This window comes from Euwallacea similis, chromosome 29, assembly GCF_039881205.1.
Source record: "Euwallacea similis isolate ESF13 chromosome 29, ESF131.1, whole genome shotgun sequence".
Taxonomy (NCBI): domain Eukaryota; kingdom Metazoa; phylum Arthropoda; class Insecta; order Coleoptera; family Curculionidae; genus Euwallacea; species Euwallacea similis.
Genome location: NC_089637.1, coordinates 1,300,685 through 1,314,768, shown reverse-complemented (window position 1 = coordinate 1,314,768; position 14,084 = coordinate 1,300,685). Strand labels below are relative to the sequence as shown.

The 14,084-nt window shown below is 36.0% G+C and overlaps 1 protein-coding gene across 1 annotated transcript in view; it reads right to left on the bottom strand.

Moving 5' to 3' along the window:
- The window catches only part of LOC136417638 (neuroligin-1-like), a 94,600-nt gene that overhangs the window by 45,983 nt on the left and 34,533 nt on the right, over window positions 1–14,084 (bottom strand). Inside the window, exons 3-5 of the mRNA XM_066403416.1 lie at window positions 10,203–10,497; window positions 9,881–10,145; window positions 9,377–9,529 (exon numbers count right to left, since the gene is read on the bottom strand). Of these exons, the coding sequence (XP_066259513.1) occupies window positions 9,377–9,529; window positions 9,881–10,145; window positions 10,203–10,418 (634 nt within the window). The 5' untranslated portion in view covers window positions 10,419–10,497. The remainder of the gene's footprint in view (window positions 1–9,376; window positions 9,530–9,880; window positions 10,146–10,202; window positions 10,498–14,084) is intronic.

The following is a 14,084-nucleotide window of genomic DNA, read 5'->3' as shown; positions in this document are numbered from 1 at the left end:
TCTGGATGAAGTGTACTGCGTAAATGCCTGGATTTTATGGAGGAAAAAAAATGAATGTGAAAACAGCGCTATGCATTTAGCATTGGTAGACTTCAAGCTGCTAATAGCCGAAGCATGCTACAAAATAGATATCAGCACATCACGTTCAAGAGGTCGTCCACGTACATCAATGGAAATTTCTGAATAAAAAAAGAAGGACTCCGGCTAGGGAAATCCCACTTGAAGAAGACGTTTAGATGGGGTCGACCACCTACCGATTCGGAATGAAACTCGACAAAGATGTAAATTTCCAGATTGCCATAGAAAATCTTTTATATCTTGTAATAAATGTGAAGTTTTTTATGTCTTAGCAAGGACAGAAACCGTTTTTTACAATTTCATATTAAATGATTTATTTCATATATAAAATTTTCATGTTGTCGGTGCGTGATATGCCATATATGGCACCAACCAATTTTTTGATAATAAACATTTTTTTTTTGCTAAGGATTGTTTTAACTATTTTTCTTATAAATTACAATGCAAAAGCTAACATATTTAATTTTTTCAAGTAGATTAAAAAAATCATGGAGAAAGGGGTTAACTTTTTTATCCATATTATTTGCTATCACTTTAAAAGTGATACAAAAAAATACATTTACTATCATGCTATTTATTGCTTATTAAGATTTGATCATACTCCAAACTTTTGTGGAGCAGTCTATTGAAAGCTCCTAAAAAATAATAAATGACAATGAATTAAATTCTCCATTCAAGAAGATCCTTCTATTTCGACTAGGTTTACAGCAGAAGAAGTTAACGGATCTCATTAGGCAATGCGGAGTCTTGAATAAACCTAGTCAGTCAAAATGAAACTTTTGCACCAAATAATTTTGTGTGAAAATGGTACACAAGACTAAATATACGCTTTCATATTAAAAAAAAACTGTTTTGTTGGATGCGGAATAGGTAAACAAACATAAATATGCACAAAATAGGAAAAAAGTATGTCCACAAAAACATATTGACAACTATATTTCAATGATAATCAAAGTTATACTCGAAACACACTACTTTTTATATTGCTCTTGTATTTTGCTACTAAATGAAGATTTTCTCTTATGAGTATTTCCTAATTCTCTTTATAATTTGTTTAACTCATATAACTTTTAATTAGAATATTAGATTACGGTACAGATCGCCAACGCGGACAAGTTAGTACTGTTGACCGGGAATTGATAATTCGTCACCTGCATGCAGGAAAATCTTATCGGAAAATAGGCAAAATTGTGAATAGAAGCCATTCGACTATTCAAAGCATAGCGAATCGGTTTTTATACGAAAATAGAATTAAGAATAAAGTTCGCAAGAGTTCCCGAAAAAATTTTAACGTCCACGATGAAAGATGGATTTTGCATAGAGTCGCAGGAGATGCGAAGATATCAGCTCCTAAATTAGCCAAATGAGTAGAGAAATTTTTACATAAAAGTGCAAATCCACAAACAGTTCGAAATTTATTAATTAAAAATAAAATGCACGGCAGAGTAGCACGAAAAAAGCCATGGATTAGTAAAATAAATCGTACGAAACGCGCACATTTCGCTGAAAAATATCACGATAAAGACTTTTCTTTTTGGAATAATGTACTATTTACAGACGAAAGTAAATTCAATGTTTTCGGTTTGGATGGACAATATCGTGTATAAACGAAACCGAATGAGGCCTTGAAAGAAAAAAAATTACGTACAACTGTTAAGCATAAATGGTCCCCCCCACCCCGGTAATGATCTGGGGCTGTATATAAAGTACAGGTAATCTCCATTTTCTTGATGGACCAAAATACATATTTGCAAATGTTGAAAGACAACGTCAAACAAAGCGCTCAAAAATTAGACATGGAAGAGATTTTTCCACTTTTACCAAGACAACGACCCAAAACATAAAGCCAATAGTCAGGCCCTGGCTCTTGTGCAATTGTCCAAAAGATATAGACACCGCCCTAAAGTCCGGATTTGAATGTGATTGAGAATTTGTGAAGTCAGTTGAAAGCGGGCATAAGAACTCACGGGATTTCCAACAAAGATCAGTTGAAAAGAGTTTTTATGGAAGAATGGACTAAAATATCTGCGGAATATTGTGACAAACTGGTGCAATCAATATCCAGTAGATTAAAAGACGTTATAAGAAACAAAGACCTTCCAACTAAATATTAAAACATTGTTTCTTATATTAAAATTGAGCATTTTACTTTGCTTTCTTACGGTGTGTGAGTTTACTTTGGTTTATTATAAAAACCCGTCTTAGGTTTTCTATCACAGATCTAATTTTTTTTGCATACTAACATTTAAGTTGTTGAGTTTAGAAGTTTTATTTTCGAAAACGTAATTATCCAAAATAAAAAGTGCTCATCTCAAAAGTATATGTGGCGTTTTTTTGAAATTTTTGGGTGTACGAGCTTCATTTTGACTAACTGTAAATATTTCCCATTTAAAATTCAGATCATACAAGTTTTGGATCCCGGAGATATTGAACGGAGAATAGCGTTTTGTAGGAATATCATGGCACTGTTGGAGCAAATCCCCATTTTCTTTCCAACGTGATATTCACGGACGAGTGCAGGGTTACCAACTCAGGCATGTTCAATCGTTATAATACACATATCTGGAAAATCCACACGAATACTGAGGACGTTTCGGGCTAAAAGTATGAGTTGGTTTATTAGGAAATACGATCATTGGCCCATACATTTGCGAAAACAATTTGACTATAGATGGATATTAGCACTTTTTAAGGATCTATCTTACAGATTACATGAATAACATTTGTCTCAAACACGCTTAAATGGCCTTCAGTTCCATCGCAATGTTGCTGGTCCGCCATGTCACCCTCACTAGGCAGGAAGAGAGTTCTGAAAAAATATGAATATCTCTGCCAGATCTTTCCCCATTAGGTTATTATTTATGGGGAACTATAAAAGACCTCATGACCCCCATATTAATGAGCTGCGAAGGAACATCATCATGGATTTTTCAAATTTTAAAACGGAGCATTCCCGAACTCCAAATTGCGCAACTTTGCCCCAAATGTTTTATTTTTATCGCGATTCTCATTGTTGAGCTCCAGAAATGGATTTCCATAAAAAAATAAAACCTTCAGCTCGTTATTGCGATATAAATTGATGGCTTTGATTTATATTATCTCTGGATTAATTTTATTGTACCTACAATTGCAATATGCAAATAACCAATCAAGCAGTTTTGTTTTAGTGCACAACAGGCATATCGTACTTCATTAAAGAGAAATCTTGAATAAGGCATTCTTCAAGTCGTCCCTTCCTTATCATTAAACAAACCTGAAAATTTCCAATCCATATACTTCGAACCATTTTCAGCTCTTTCAGCAAATTTCATTTAATGGCCTCGCCAACTTTGGGCCACTAAATGGCGAATATCGTGATCAATGCGAATGCACCGTTTAAATTGCCAATTTGGTCTTTGCTACACGAAGGGGGTTGTGTTTAAAAAATAATGCTATTTTTTTCTTAAAGAAAAGGAAATATGTGTTGCTTTAGTACGTATACAGTGTGAATGGGGAGTTCTTTTACTTATGATTCTGGGTAAATTTTGACTTTGTCTTCGGGTTATGTTTCAGGAATGATGAGAAATGACAGATAAATCGAAAAACAAATAATCATCTATAACTGTCAAATTGCATTTTTTTTTCAAAAACATTCAAAATCTACTATTATTTCTCGAAATTTTGAAAAATCACATAGGAAAAAGCTTCTTATTTTCTCCCCATATGCCAATTCTCAACTTTCTCGGACGACTTTCATTTTTAAACATTTTTGCATTCCTACATTTCGAAAGTACTCAAATCGGTCAGCTGATATTTGTTTATATCTAATTCTGTGTCAATAACATTTATAAAAATAGCGGAATAAGGTGACCTGAATATTTTCTTTATAAACTAGATCAACTTTGCATCAAGGTATACGTAGCGTCTTTAATGAATTTTACATTTTTTTAAAAAGACAAATTTATTACAACTTTAACTAATGAATACTCATTCAGACAATTACTTTGGTATACTGTAATTATTCTTACAAGGTTGCTTACCAATTTGAATACTTCGAAAATGCAGGTATACAAAAAAAACGTTTAGATAAAAATGGTCTGAGAAAGTTGAAAATTGGTACATGGCTATAAAATAAGAAATGAAGAAACTCTTTCCTTTGTGATTTTTTAAAATTTTGGGAAATAATGGTAGATTTTGAATATTAAAAAAAATGCAATTTAACAGTTATAGACAGTAATTTTGATTTGTATGTCATTTCTCATCATTTCTGAAGCACACCCCAAAAGCAAAATCAAAATTTACCCAAATTCAGAAATAAAAGAATTTCCCATATACTGCGGACTTCATGAATCACACTGTATTGTATCTATTGTTTATATAAAATTTTAATAAGACCTCTTTTACAAATTTTGTAAACATGCAAAAAGCTTTTAAGTAATCAGAAAAATAACAGTTGCCAGTGATTTATGTCTTATCCTGGATGTAAAGGCAATACATTTTCTCATATTTTTCCATGTTTATAAAACCGGACTCAGCTGAAATAGCAACCAACCCTATTTTCTTTTAGCATACATTCACCTCCATATATCATAAAATATGTATGTTTTCGTATACCTATATGAAAATTTTTCCATAACGTACAATGTCTGTTATGTCTTATACAGATATAATATGGAAGATAAATATAATCGAGAATGGATCCGAGCTATCCCTGCTCGCGAATCCCTTTTATCTTATTGGTTTTTTGCTAGTATTTCACTTAGATATATTTGAATATCCTACCATATTTGGGTTACTCTTACATCTGTTTCTGCAGATATTGCCTTCGGGTATCTCGCGTGTTCTGATGCAAGCACCTAACCCTCGGCTTTAATAGTCAATCACGTTATAATTTATTAGAAGGTAGAGAAACACTGGAAATCTGATTTGATGAAGTCAATATCTGAAATGGCAATCAGGTTTCCCGTTTAAGTCGTTCAATTTCAAGAAAGCATTGACGAATTATTTCTTTTATTTTTTGGCAATAACGCCTTATACTCTGGTAGATGTTTTTGGAGCGGTGGAATTGCACACAATTCTCGGCTAAAACTAACTGAAAACGATGGTTTCCTTTAACTAAGAGCACATACGTATTAAGCGGGGTCCCGTGATGCGGTCAGCCGTCCAATTGACCGCATGGAATAAAAATGTTCTGTTAGGAAACTTTATTTCGATTCGCACTATCGGCCGGATGATGGTGCGAATAGAATTTCCCAGAAGACATTTTTATTGCATGCGGTCAATTGGACGAATCACGGGTACCCGCTTAGCGCGTATGTACCCCAAGAACCCGGTCGAACACCCTTAGTAACGTTCCGGTGATAAATCTATGAGCGTCACAAAATACGGTGAATTAATACATATGAGAGGTGAATATCTAAAATGTGCGAAACACTCCGAAATTCACCTTTTCAATAGCTCAAGATGAAGAGTGTTTTTTACATGAATCATGCCCTCAATCCAAATCTCTTTCGTTTAAACTGAATTTTCTCTGTTGGAGGTTGCTGTTTAGTGTTTAGTTTCTTTTTATGTGTCCGAGATTTACCTCCCGTTTAGTGAATTAAAATCAATAATTCCACGTCAATTAAATAACGAACACTGACTCTAACTGGAGGGCAATCCAAACAATACCCATAATTTATCATTATCCTCAATTCCGTTAAGGTTTTTGCTAGGCGAATTTGCTTTTTCTTCCTGCCACAATCACCACCACCCTCTGAATTTGAATTAACACGCCACATCCATCTTAATCTCTCTCATTTCCAAACACAGAATCACGCCATCGATTAAGTTTTATCCCATCCGGCGTCACATACACAAAATTCCCATCCATCCGATTGAATCCAGGATTTTGTCGTATGTTTTTTACACGACGGCGATCAAGACGTCTAAAATCTTTTCCAAGGAAAATTGGTTTTGGCACCGCACGAAAATACCGATTCCCCTACAATAAATCACTCATCTCAGATGTCGCTCTAAATTTGCACCCGAATCGTGAATAAAAAGTATTTCACTCCCCCGAATTGAACTGTGTGATTGATTCTCGTTTTTGAATTGCCACGAATCCCCGAAACGCCTTATCTAAATCTCAGCTATACATTAGGGAATTTACGAGCTCAGAGCTAATTTCCAACTAACGATAGGAGATTAGCGATCCGGCTAAATACAGTTAAATCAGCACATAGAAAAGACGCCAAGGTTTAGGATTTCTACGATACAAGGGATGAGACCAGATGAGATTCGTTGTATCTAATAACTTATTCGTTTACTTTGCGTAGATCAATACTTAAACAAAGTTGCTTTTGGAAAATGGATTAAGAATGATTTGTTGCTTTTCTTAATACAGCCGAACAATGGAAAGGGCGGAGGTCCCAGTGGACTTAAAGAAAATTGCATTGTTCTCAATGTTGTTACAGGTGGTCTAGCGCAGAAGCAATTATATCGAAAGTTAGATAATATATGGCTTAAAAGTCCATAGGTACTTACGTTTCCCAGATTTGTCTCCTATGTACTTTTTTTATGGGGCCACTTAAACCTAAAATTTATGCGACACAACCTGAATCAATTGAAGACTTTTTTTTGTACACGAATGTAATCTCATAACACCATAAATGCTCAATTATATCAAAAAGCACGTTGAACAATGTCTTCACCACTGCATGGTGGTGGTCGTTTTCAACAACCAACAAATAGAAAGAAATGGCAAGTGGAATCGATAACATCGTTTTTAAACTTTAATTTCTCAAGAACTGATCATCTAAAATTAACAAATGAGGTGGCATTAAAAAGGCAATTGAATGCCCTTTAACGTAATGAATAACAACCCTTTCCATTCAAGATTTTTACGGTGAAAGTCTCCGTCGCTTAGAGGTTAAACCTGGGAAAATTATGATTCTAAAGAAATAATCGTTGAAATTAAAGTTGACAGGTCCCAGAGTTTTCGCGTTTTCTATATCATAAGACAGAAAACTTCAGTGGAAAGCTTTTGGTTAGCTACCCTGTGTATCTCGGATAGATAAATACTAACAAACACCATATGGATTAATTGCTAACACAGAAAATTAAATTTAAAAAAAAAGATAAATCAAGTAGTAAACGCTTACTCAAATCAACCTTTTAGAATGATAGCATGACTCATATTGAAGAAACCCTCATTCCTCAGAGATTGAGAAGTGAAATTTTAGAGTGTTTGATACATTTTATGTATTCACCTCTCATACATTTTAGTTTTCTGTATATTTTCGTTTTTTTTTCTCTTTTGTCCAAGAGTCTAAATAGGGCGATAGATTTATCATTGACTCGTTAATAAGGGTGTTCGTTAGAGCCCTTAGTAACGGGTAAAACTTTTAAAAAAGTTAGTTTTAACTGAGATTATTACCAAACAATAAAATAAATGGTAATAAAATGCTTATTATAATTAAATTTTGCCAATTTTAAAATTTAGAAGAATTTACTAGTTAAATAAAGTTACATCAAGACTCTTTAGACAAATTGAAGATCTTTTACTTAGAGATTTTAAGCTGGTGAAATTCATAGTCATAACGTAGAAATATTTGTATGTCGGAGTAGTAAAATATATTAATTTTTAATATATTTTTTAAAATAAATTTTACTATATATTATTATACAGGGTGTTACAAATTAGTAGGCCAATCCGCTAACCACAGATTCTTTGAGCGAAAATAAGTCGACTTTCCTTATGCGACTTTTTTCTTTGGCGTTTTATACTCACTATACAGAGTGTTAAAGTTGTTAAAAAATTAATGTATTTGGTTAATAACTTCGGTACTTCTTATTGTATTTTAATGAAATTTTGTAGTGATACACAGTTCGATGAGGAGTTCTTTTCCTATAATTTAGGTAAAAAAAATTTAAACCGGAGAAGGGAAATTGGGGGTCACGGACCCCCCCCCCCAAACTTTTTCTGCGCGCGCCAATGGTGAACGTGTTTAATTTTTTAAACTAAATATTCTTTTATCTTAATTTTTTCATTCTTGTAAAATTTTGATTTACCGCTTACTTTAGAAGATATTCCAGCATATTGCCTCTCAATGCATGGTACCCATTTTTCATTTATGTATATCGGGAACGTATCGATCATTTATTCCAGTATAAAATGCACGTTGCGTTACTATTGAAAAATCTAGTAGATATCTGTGATGATGAGTCAGGTTCCAAAGCAACGATTAGCTTTTATTTATTAAATAATATCCAGAGTAACTTTTAATCTTTCTTGAAAATAAATTTATATTCTTACATTTATACTAACGTTACAAAGGCAAATGACTAATCGGGAAGGATTTTTATCATTTTCGGAAATGACCGATATGGTCTTAATAATGGGTATGTAGACAACACAATAAAATTAGCAATAGTAATAATTTTTGATATCGTGGTAAACGATTTTTCATTTATAGGAAAATGTAGTTCTAATGCTAGCTTAGCGGCTAGATGTTATGCAGATACATTTCCTAATCGGTACCATCCAAAAAGAAAATTCTTCTCCAATTTAGTTAATCATTTGAGGGAATCGGGAAAACTTAAGCAACAGAGGACAGGGCAATGTGGACGACCTTGTAAACTACAACCAAATCAAGAAGAACATATTCTTCAAATAGCGGAAGGAAACTCGAGCAAAAGTACTAGACTAATGGCTACAGAAATAAATGGGATGAACGAAAATGTACACGTTAACTTTGTTGATGTCCACAGAGTTTTAAGACAAAATTTATTATACCCATATCATGTTCAGAAAGTCCATGCGCTTCTACCACCAGACTTTTTAGCAAGAGTTACTTTTTGTAATTGGCTTTGCCAGCAGAATAACCATGACGTTAGGTTTCTTAGATTTATTTTATATTCGGATGAAGCCACATTTACGCGTAATGGATTTACGAATATGCACAATACCCACGTATGGACAGAAGATAATCCAAAAACTATTGTAGAGAGAAATCATCAAGTAAATTTTCGTTTAAATGTCTGGGCAGGAATAGTGCATCTTGGGCGTTCGAATGATAAAAAACACTAAACTAAAGAAGGCCGGTTGGACGCGTCCAACGGGCTTTCTTTAGTAGTATCGATTGTGCTTAATCGGTCATAAAGGTGCACTTTTCCGCACACGAACACTAGAATAGTATCCGAAAATGGAATATGAGACTATACCACAATACTAAATAGATATCCTGCAGAATCATAAAATGATAAAATAAATGCCTGAAAGGAGTCTCCATTCTACGAGCCAAGGAACGTTTCCTTTTTCATAATAAAACAAACTTACCAAGAATTCCCAGGCGATAATTCAACGTAACGACAATAACGTGACCATACGACGCCAACACGCTACCATCATAGGGATGGGCGGCACCCCACTCGAAGCTCTCGCCATGCACGAAGACTAAAACTGCGTAGGGGGCCTCGAAACCCCGATTTCCTGCAACGGTTGTTTGCATTTAGATCTAATGGGACCTAATTATCTTAAGAGCGATTAGCCAAACAATTCCAGAACGCAGTTTAGATAATAAACCGAGTCGCAGATGTTAGGCCTCCCGTGGGCCCCGTTCTTATGTTTGCCTTTCAGGAAGGTCGGCACTAATTTACTGTAATAGTCTTGTATATGGAGTATAATCCGGGTTTTAAGTTTCTTGTTGGTGACTTTGCTTTGTTAGGTCTAATGGTAAGATTAAGTTGAAATTTGGGGAATAGTAAGTTTTGTAACTTATTTCAAGACAGCACTTTTGCATCTCCTAGCTTATTAATGTAAATGAAAATTCCGTTAACTTACCACTTCCAGGTACGTAGATATTCAAAAACAAACAATCCTCTGACTGGTTCTCTAACAAAGGCAACAATTTCTTCAAATATTGGAACCGTCCCTTGGGCATCAACTCAAGAGCTGCTGTTCTATTGCTGATGTCTGGATACTTTTGTGGACAAGCCGGACCAAAGCTGTCCGCCAGTCGAGTCCCTGTCCAAACGGGAGGTGGTTGAGGAGCCTCAAATCTCAGCTGTCCTATTGGAGCTGCTGCATAGGGTACCCCACGGAAAACCTGTATCCAGATATTTATCACGTTGCAATTTTTTGTAATTTACATCAAATGCTCTACCTCTACTGGCTCCAAATGTCGTGAATTCAGCTCCATGATCACCCCTCTAATAGCTCCGTTTTGTATATCTACTATCCTAGAGCTGTACCTCGGAGGACCTTCCGCTTTTGCCTGCGGGCCAGTCACAAAGAAAAGAATTAAAAGAATTAAGCGGCAACGCAACGAAATCAGGAAAGTTGTTGAGTGGTTGTCTGTGGTGATGCATGGGGGAAGCATGATCCGTTGTGGGAAGTAGGGGGACCTGCATTACTGTGGCCACTTGCGCAGGTGATCAAAGACCGGAGAGGGAGGCGATCTAGGCAAATACATCTACTGTGAGAAAATCGAACTCGAGACACTATCTGTCTGGTAAAAATTAATTCATAGTCTAGCAGAGGCGTGCCAAACAGGGTTTGTGGATAGCAAAATCTATGTTTCTGCAAAGGATCTACAGTTTGCATTGTGGATACGCCTGCCATAGAATCTATAGATCTTAACTACTTTTATCAAAAGCTGAAGGAAAATACTCGCTACAGGGTACCGCCTAGGGTTTCGCATGATCTAGTGAATTTCCCTGTCGCGTAATAGGATAGGGAGGCTGAGAACAATTATAGTGTAAATTCTTGTTAATTTAATGCAGTTATAGTATAGGATAGCAGTGCAGTATAGGATAATTTAGAATTAAAACGTATAATTGTCGGGCACAGTATCCTCGTGATACGCCTATGAGCGTCATTAGTTTGAGATTCACTCCCGCCAAACACAGGGTTTTTTCACCGATTATCCTTGGATAAAGGATGAGCTAAGTGGTGGAAATCCCAGCGGCTTCTCTGTCGGGACTAGTACTAAGATGAAATCACGGTTACCGAAAGACCCAAAAAGGCAAAATCGTGCCTCTCAAGCGTTATACTTTAAGGCGGCCAGTGGTTATTGGACCAATAACTACTCTATAGTCTAAGTATACCTATGGTCGTTCTCCACTAGATTAAGTATTTAAGAACTCGCGACATGGGACACAGGTCTCTTGCAATTCTGCACCCCGCGTCTTAGGACCTTGCTCTTGGTTCTCTGAAGGCCAAGCAAAAATCCCAAAGGAAGTAGCTGATCCCGACTGGTTGATCTTACGACAGATTCTTCAGAAGTTTATAGTCGACACGCCTTAAACAGTAAGTTCAGGAAGTGTTAGCACGACATCCCGCAATAGAGAAGAGACAGGCGGGTTGGTTGTAGTTTACCTAGCATAAGAAGGGCCCCATTGTACAATTAGTCTTAAGTTGTAGAGTGTCCTAGAGAGAACGTTCTTTCTTGTAATATGAATAGTTTCCAAAGTTTCCTAAGTTAAACCGTAAAAGTACCGTTAAAAGATCTTTTAGAAAAACTTGGGTGGTACCCCTTGGCAAACACGCATATCTGGCAATACACGATACATTTTTTTTTTCGTAAATAAATTCGTTATACAGTAAAAGAATGGCCTATGATAATTCAAGAAGACGCAAGCAGGCTTTCTTGGATTCGTCTAGAGGCGAAGGGGATTATTCCCCAAGTACCATTGAGGATAGGGTAAGTGTGGCCGGTAAGGCAGGGGCAGGATTGGTCCGGACGACACAGGTGCCCCGCCCGCGATGGTCCCATGGCCCCAGATTCCACAATATTTGTTAAAAAATCGTATACAATATTTGGCACTATCGTTCATGCCTCTAAAACCGTACTACGCCAAACAAATTGCTGAAGCACGTCAACTATAGTTTTGTTTGTGAATTTTATGACTTAGTTTCGACATACAGGGAGATTTTAAATCAGAGACATTTAAAAAATAAATAATAATAACTGTCCTGAAAAATGAACTGGACTACACATAAACACAAAAGTTCAGATCTATTACATTATTTCCAGCGCTGAGTAAAGTTCTCTAACACAAAAAAAACTTCAGGAACAGACTTTAGGAACTGATCGGAAAACATATACCAATATATCAGTTTGGTTTTAAACTAAATCACCTTTAACTTGAGGAGTCACTTCATCTATGCCTCAATTTGCAAAAAAATTGGCCCTTCTGTCGTACCGATGAAATAAACAACGTTAAGAGAAATAAACAAAAGTTAAAAAATAGGATTTTTTGCTCTATTTAATACTACTTTTGAATTTTAATAAAATGTTAATTATGCAAAAAGTAAACAGAAGGGGAGGTTAGGGCCGCACTGTATAAAAACACATCCAAAAGATCAACAAGTCTATTTATGGACAGTAATAAGATATTTCACAGCATCTACTTACTTCATATTATCAAACCCGTATAAGAAAACTTGGAGGCTTAAAAGTGCGAATTTATGACACTCTTAATTTCCTCTTTTGAAATTCGAAGGAAAGCATTCGAAAAAACTGAAATTACGAAAAAAAAGTTCCTTTTATTCCCAGCTTATTTGACGAAATAAATCAACATGACTGACATTGCATTATTCCAACTTTCCCTCCTCTATAATATGGGGACATCATATTTGAATTCAGCTTTTTTTCTGCCTACGATGATGTATCACACGTTAAAATTCAGTTTTGCAGTTTAGTACAAATATAAAAAATTCGGTTTTTGCAGATAATGCATTGGAAATACCATCAATATTTTTGTTTAATAAAAACATTTTTCACATTGCAATTGATTTTTCCCTTAACGTCATGCCGAGTTACAAAACTAATATAAATTTATTGACAAAATATCTTTTTCGAATGAAGAGAAATAAAATTAAAATTACTAGATTCGTGCGTTTTCTAAACCTAAAAGATGGATTCATAGACCAAATAGGAATGAAGTGGAAATTTCACAAAGAGTGAGCAAAATGTTAAAGCTTTTTTTTATCACGAAGAAAATCTTCGAACAACACCCAGTCTCATGTTCTATCAGCCGGATAGGGTGGGATTCGCCAAGATATCTACCCACAAAAAAAGTCGGAAATGGAAGAATTCTTCTCCAACTCCGAACTGTCCCTAAGGGGTATATCGTCAATGTCGGAGATGATTCACTTTGTTGGTCTTCAGCTGCTTTATTTTGACCCTTTACGGTCCCCGACGTGTGTATTTTCTGCCCTAGGGTTGTTTTTTTTTGTAATGATCCTTTACCTGGGGTCACCCTCCACCCATTGGACTGGATAGGAACCAGTAGACCAACGTGGTACGGATGTTCCATGTAGAATTTCGTGACATCCGCGAATGAAAAGAAGAAATGAACAAAAGTGCATTAAAAAAAAGAAACAAAAAAGAACACAACTGCACGTGGTGTTCCCAGGCGGTCACCCATCCAGGTACTAACCACGCCCGACGTCGCTTGACTTCGGTGATCGGACGGGAACCTCAACTCAACTCAAAACAATTTTATTTACAAATTTTCAATACATACATTACACCTTAATAGCTAAGTATATATAAAGTATATACACGAATTGGGAGTGTTCGCACCCAACATGTCGGACATGCAAAGTGGCGCGTGACAGACCGTGCGCAGAGCACGGTGGACGGTGTTATGTCCAGTCGCCATCAGAGAGTGTCTTAAGGGAGTACACTGGGTAGTTCACCACCTGGGCTCTCAGCTCTTATGTGAACATTTGCGAAACTAAGACGTACACTTGTGTGTGAAAGAGTTTTGCGGTAGGCTGTTTGATGCGTGACGTAATGTTGTTGGATTAGGTGATATACTGGAAAAACAGTTGAAAAAACCAGTTTAAAGGGTGGCTTCATTTACTATGTGGCATTCGAGAAATTTCGGAAGTCTTTCGAGATCTCTGAAGCAGACTTACAGAGTTCTTATCAAGCTTTTCCGGTGGATCCTTTAGCGTAGGATCAGCGCGTTCGAGAGGGGGGAGGGGGCCTTTGCGGCAGTTTGAGGAAGAGTTCCCGAGATGGGGTAAGATAGGA